We start from the raw sequence: 6,994 nt of genomic DNA, 5'->3' as shown, positions 1-6,994 counted from the left end.
ATTACGCATGGCTAGATGGATCCGTGTGTTAATAGCTCCCTAAATGCTGCGCGCGTAAAGAAGGAGAGGCGTCGCATCATGGCTGTTATCAAAACCACTAAAACAGTAATGCCACACACTTTGATCACGTGAACTCAAACTTGGTCAAATGGGAAGACGAGTCTCAACGATACGCTTCCGACCGCCATTACATTAACAATGCGCGGTGGGTTGGACGAGCGTGTGTGCGCGGAGGAGGAGGAGGGAAGAGGAGGAGGAGGAGGAGGAGAGAAACCTACAGACACAAGAGGGTGAATATGCCACACTCAGCCTCTCTGCCCATTTACTGACAATATAACAGCGACTGACGACAACAATAAGGAACAAGTCATGCTGGAAGAATGTCAATGCGCTTCCGAGACACTTTATGAAGGCATTGACTGCGCTTTAACCAACAGCGTGTTCTTTATGTCAGTGATCACGCGCCGGGAGAGGACTGTCACTTTGGATTTTTGAAGCAAACACGTCTGATGGTTTTTGGTGGACGCACCGCGGCAAGAAGACGTTTCGTGATGATTTAAAACTGAACGGAAACATTTTTTTTCTATCCTCCGTGTCACAGAACAAGCTGCTGCCTCGTTTTCCTGCAGCTGCTGAACGAGTCAGAAGAGTTTTGTCTTGTGTGGCTTGACTCGTGAGTCCTGGCCACCAGTCTATCGGACTAATACGGGACGAGAGTCTCGTCCAGTACTTCACTGAAGGAGCCCCCTTCTGCGTCTCTTTTTGGCTCTGCGGTCCGTTTAATTCAAGAGCAACAGAGGGATTATACATTCCTCGTTGCTCACACAGCGCCTGTTTTCAGCCAGACATTGTCATACAGAGCAGGAGGCTGTGGTAAGAAAGAAAAGCTATAAATAGCTCGTGCACATCTCGAAAACTATCACAAGTGGTGCATCAGCTCGTGGCGCGGAGGGATTGTGATGCATAACGTGGACGCGTTGTATTTAAGGCTAAAGTTAAAGGCTTCGTTAGACATGTTATAGGAGTCGCTTTCCTTATGGATTATTACATGATGAAACTATCACCGGAGGGACGCGTGCTGGGCTGGTTTGCTCCCGTGTGCATGGACTGAAATGGATACACCTTACTTTTCCCGTTTGACAGTGCTCACATTTGGAATCGCCTGACCTGGATTCGTTTATGAAAAATATCTTCTCTATTGGATGATTGATTACTTATTGAATACGCCCATTCCTGTGTATTATCGCGCAGCTCCAGCGTGAGGTGCCTTCCGAGTGGGACCTATTTGTCAACCCGGGTCTCTGGTCAACACCGATGTAGGATCTCGACATGCCCAGCGCCGACGACACCAACGTTGGGGCATTATGACTATGACGGCGAACTGGGTGGCGAACGGGGCAAGCCTTGAGGACTGCCACTCCAACATCTTCTCTCTGGTATGTTACTACACACTTGCGCACATCACTAGTGACGCTGTGCGATCGACCGAGTCAAGACACTACATGTGTCCACTGTACAAAGGTGAACCAATCGGCGATTGTTATTTGGCAATCATTAACACGGTTTAGTGGTCTTGGGGAAAGCTGTGCACCACAGCACACAGGCTTTAAAACTTAGAAAGCTGCTATAACATATCCAAATTAGGACATTAATATGTTTCTCTCGCCCTATTTTCCCCTTATTATCTCATGACCCTAAACCACTTCCTCTTTATAAAACCATTTCTTTGGAACTCTAGCCGGACTTTGTTGCACTTACTACTGACTTGGAAAGAAGAAGTTGCTTCTCAGAAATAAATACAGTATTCCCACACAAAGGATTTCTTGATCTTAGGGCTTTAGTGCTTTGCTGCATCATAAGTGGCACACTTAGTCAGAGTGGCACAGTTCTCACGGCTCACATGAAAACTGATGAAATTATAATGTTTCCCTGAGAAAAGAAGCCTCATGCATTTTTGATGTATGTGTAGTAGGTGCACACAGTGGGCAGCACTTTTCCCTGTAACTACTTTCAGTTGTTTGTTGTTTGATTTAATAGCAGGGCTGCGTCTGCGATTTATGTTATGATCTGTAGCGGAGGGTGTGTGTTCACAGTTTCCATGCTGCAATCATAGTTTACTGACCCTCTATTGAGTGGGCATCCATGTGGAAAGGCATGCTGCATCTAGGGCATAAGCCGAGAAGGGCATGAATGTTTGGGGGCTTCTGGGGGCTTTTCAGGTGAGCCTGCAGGTTGTTGACCCTTCGGCAGCTGTGGCACTACATGTCACACTGTAGCTAAATAAAACATTGTCAAAAGCGTAAAGGGAGTCGGAAAAGCGAGAGAAATGTGCCTCTTGATTTCAAACACCTTTCACAACTGTCTAGAAAACGCTTGTGTGCACAGGGAGTAAATAAACGGGGGCGCTCCACTGTTGACGCCTTAAATTATCTCAGCCTGACACATTACATCTGAAAACAGTGATTATGCTGTTGTCAGTTTTCAGTTTGGGGGCATTCCCTGGTGGAGGAGCTTATTTCATTCAGTCACTTGGCAGTATTGGCCGATGTGTGTGTGTGCGTGTGTGTGTGTGTGTGTGTGTGTGTGTGTGTGTGTGTGCTGCTGGCCCCGTGAACATCCCTTTCAAAGCCAGGCAGAACAAGACCATCCATCAGCCGGCTTGTTGAGAATATTTATGACTGCCGAGTAGTGCCACAGAGGTTAGTCACTGGCGGGGCTCCTGGCTAACCCCAAGAGCTGTAAGCAGTGATGTTTCTTGGAGTGGCTTGTTACAAGATAAAGAAAAGAGGAGAGACAGTTTCGCATTTACATCACTGTTAGATTATTCAGAATTATAAGAGCTGTAGGGTACTGCTAATAATAAGCATTTGCGTCAACGCTTGTGAAAATGTAAAGTGTGAATAAACTTCTGAAAAAACACGTATCATTACACTTAGAGCTGTGTAGTGAAGGAAATATAGACAAAAATAGCGTAACCATGTAGTTTAATGGTTACCATTTGACTTTCAGCAGTAGCAAAGCTTTAACCAGAGGTTCATCTGTAGTAGGTTTCAGTTTCTTGTGACCAGCAGGCAGGTACTATGGCCTGTTAAACAGCATATCGGCTTTCACTAACCCCTTTCCCCTTGCTTTGATTTACTAGCTGTTATAGCAATCTGCATCAATAAAATGGGCCTTAAAAAGCCTAAGTGCCCATACTGTGGGACTTAATGGGGGCGTGGATTACTGCTGTGCGAAGCCCATGTCAGATACTTGAGATCGCTGCAATCGACACAACCCACAAAACAACTGTCTCGCGTGCCGCCACGCTTCCGTCGGTGGCAGCGAGCGAACGAGACCCGTGTTAGTGTAGAGAAAAAGATCCGTGCTGCGTGGTGTGCCGAGGCTGGAGTGGTGAGTGCAGGAGAAGGGGGTGGAGTGAAGGGCGGAGGACGTGAGGAGGAACACAGGAATGTTTTGAGAAGAAGTGTGTGTGAGAGAGAGAGAGGGAGAGAGAGTCTGTGTGTGCAGCTGAAGGTCTGCAGCAGAATCTGTTTTCATTTTAGGAAAGTATTATGACTGATGTGCATTTCCTGACTGCTGCCCTCAGCCCATTCGAGAAACTGACAGTGAGAGCGAGCCAAGATGAAAAACTTTTAAGACCAGGCCTGTATCCTACAAGTGAAAGAAGAAAATACAGATATCTGCCACGGAACAAATGCACCAAACCTCTCATAGAAGTGATTGGTTTTCCCTATCTTGTAAACAACATACGTTAGATCTTGGCTAGGGAAATAAGAGCTAAATATCTCAATGGCACCATCTATCTTATTCATAAGAACCTTGACATAGAGTGTGGGTTGTGCAATATTTTCGCCAGATTGATTATTATTGTAAGAAGTCACAAATAGCATAAAAGCACTGAGGTCTTCCACCTGACTGAGATTTGCACTGTTTTTTGAAAGCACAGTCAAAAACAACAACAACAACAACAACAACAAAAGCACATTGTAAAATGTCCCAAAGTTCAGTTTTAGGCATTATTTTCTAATTTTAATGTTTTTTTTAAGTCTTGTTTTGACCAAATGCTTCCAATTTTTGCTAGAATCTAATTTAACATACTGTATTTACCCTCTTCACCCACACCTGAACCTTGCACATTTTCTCCAGTTTGGCTTTACCCAAATCTTTAAGCTTCCTGAAAAAAGCGTCAAAATAGCACTGAAATCGAGGATGAAAAAAAAGTCACAAAAGAGCGACAAAAAAGTGACCAAAAAACTACAAAACACAACAAAAAAGTTACCATCGGTTTTCTTTCAAATGACGCATTACACTGTTGCTCTCTCCAGTCAAGAAGCTTTTAGATTTGGGTGAAGCCGAAATGGGGACAATGCGCTTGGTTAAGGCGAACTGGCTTTGTAAAACATCACTTTTATATTTTCATGCGACCAAGTAAACAATTAAAATCAAACCAAATAATTTTTATTTCTCATATCGTGCAACACTAGTAACATGCCTTTTTTTTTTTTTATCTAGTTAAAAAAAATGCAGTTGTTGCCCCTAAAACATATGCTTAAACAAGAATGTAAAACTTTTAAATGATGACAGGATCCGGATTTGTGTTTATAATATTATCATTAACATCTCACAATAATTATGGCACTGACAAAAGACACCCCTGCCACATTTAACCTTTGAGAGCACTGTACAATCAATCATTTTACGTGGCCACTTTAACCTCACTGTTGTATCAAACAATCTTCATTCTATTTCAATAACATCTCTATGTATATGTGCACAATTAGACAAGTGCAGACACAGGGAGATAAATAGACACCCACATCCCAATGCAAACATAAGCCTCAGTCACAAATAAATACATGTGCCGCCCTCACAAACTCATATCTCATATTTTATGGCGTGCGCCCTGCCCTGTGCGCCTCTCCTGCTCTCACCGTGCCAAGGACGTCTCTATGCACATTGCACACACATAGGATGGCAGGACTTGGCTGTGTCCCCTTGACAGAAGCACATGGAGTGTATCACTGGTAATTAAGTGTCCTCAAGTGCAGGTCTAATGTGATCAGCTAAGAGGTGCTCATTAGGCCCATCTCTATTCCAACGGAGATCTTTGGGGTTATTATAGCGGCGTCCGTGTCTGGTGGAGAAATAAAGAGCCACAGGACGAGGCAGTGGGGAGAGGAGAGGGCCGGATTTATGGTAGATGAGCACGGGCTTTTTGGTATAGACATTATTTGCATTTTGCTGTGTTATCTTGCTGGATACGGCACGGCGGGCTGAGACATTAAGGTCTGGATGCAAACAGTGACATGGTCTGGTGAGAGTGAGACACACTAACAGTTGTGGATACTGTACTTAAAGGGGCATTTCAGGTTTTTTGTCATAGGGCCTCATTTCCTAGTTATCCAGAGTGTTGTTGATTTCTGGAGATATATGTATTTTTTTTAAAATTAATGCAGTCCTTGTATTCGAAGAGTTTAGTGATGCTAGGCTAGTGCCAGGCTAGCGCACATCTATGGTAACTAGTAGCCTGCATTAACTGACCTGAGCACAGTGCACCTGAGGCAAATCACTTATAACACCAGACTACCCATATAAATGTCTGTGTTGACTGATTTTTTTTTTAATATAACATGCATTTAAAAGAACTTATATTCATCAGCTTCCTGGTTGTAAGCTACGCAGTGGCGGAGTGATCTGCTCGTTTACCGGATCTACAGTAGTTTGTTTAACTGCGGCCGAATTACTACACGTGGAATTCACAAAAGAGCTTTCTACAAATCAGATATGGGGGATATATGAGGACTACCCCATGATTTTGAAGAGGTTTTTAATGCAGGCTGCTAGTTACCATAGATATGCGCTAGCCTAGCACTAGCCTAGCACCACTAAACCTTCAAATATAAGGACTGCATGAATAAAAAAATAAATACATCTCCAGAAATCAACAACACTCTGGATAATGAGGAAATGAGGCCATATGTCAAAAATCCTGAAATATCCCTTTAACTAAAAAGCAAAAAACAAAGAAACAAATACATATATGTTTAAGTGATCTAAGGCACTAGATCTGTGCAATTTATCATAATCGAACTGCATCTTTTAGGTACCAACATATATGAAGACAAAGTAAGCACAAACACTAATTCAAAAGGGTTTACTCAGTCAGACGATGTGTCCAGATTTCCAGTGTGCCCTTTGTCCTGTGTGGTGTGCCCTATGGAGGTCTTCCATCTGCCGACTTCCCACTTCCGACCGCCTCTTGTGCCCAAACCAGTGCTTTTGGCAACAGCTCGTGTGCCGGTTTTGACAGCTCGCACTGCCTTCACCTTGAGAGCGTGAACAGCCCCTTAGCTCTGTAATCTACCCCTGCCTCTGTGGGGGAATCCCTTGTCGTCACATCATCACCTGGTTCAGCTCAGTGTAGACACAGGGAACAGGCTGTGGTTTCTCACTAACAAATGAACCCTTTTGCGGTTTAGTAATATCTAAACCTAACTTTGGTACATTGCATAATCTTGAACATTGCTACTACTGTCTCATTACTACTGTACTAACATGCGCTTTATGTCATGTTGAACAAGTTGTAGAGTAATATTTGTAGTCGCCAAAAACACAATTTAACTGAAATAGTTCCGTTCTAAAATATATAAATAATTTAATACACTGTTGCCCAAAAGTGTCAACTCTTCTCTCATTAAATGGGCCAAAGTACATAAAGAGAACGAAGGGTCTCTCTGGGCGGCCTCTGCTTTTACTACCACACACCTCTGTGGAGCCGCAGATGTGTGCGGGACAGTTGTCCTGTGCGTCTGTGCCACTAAGGTGAAGAACGGTTGAAAGGCGAGGACAGAAGGGATTGTCCCGGGGCTTGGAGTTGGTTGGGATGGCCCGGTGCAGTATTTGGGAGCACGGTGGCTTGACTGTGAAATATGTAAGCTCCACAGTACCAGCTGTGTGCTATTCTTAGACTTACAGGCTGCTACTCTACATA

The 6,994-nt window shown here is 43.8% G+C and overlaps 1 protein-coding gene across 2 annotated transcripts in view; it reads left to right on the top strand.

Moving 5' to 3' along the window:
* Positions 1-243: 243 nt before the first annotated feature.
* LOC306981268 (mediator of RNA polymerase II transcription subunit 13-like) overlaps positions 244-6,994 on the top strand; it is an 83,239-nt gene continuing 76,488 nt past the window's right edge. For both annotated transcript variants that reach the window (XM_079580829.1, XM_079580828.1), the window contains exon 1: positions 244-1,436. In XM_079580829.1, coding sequence (XP_079436955.1) covers positions 1,365-1,436 — 72 coding nt within the window. In that variant the 5' untranslated portion in view covers positions 244-1,364. The remainder of the gene's footprint in view (positions 1,437-6,994) is intronic.

Source organism: Gobius niger (assembly GCF_951799975.1).
Source record: "Gobius niger genome assembly, chromosome: 2".
NCBI classification, from domain to species: domain Eukaryota; kingdom Metazoa; phylum Chordata; class Actinopteri; order Gobiiformes; family Gobiidae; genus Gobius; species Gobius niger.
The sequence above is the reverse complement of the archived record's forward strand: the minus strand, read 5'-3'. Positions and strand labels throughout refer to the sequence as shown.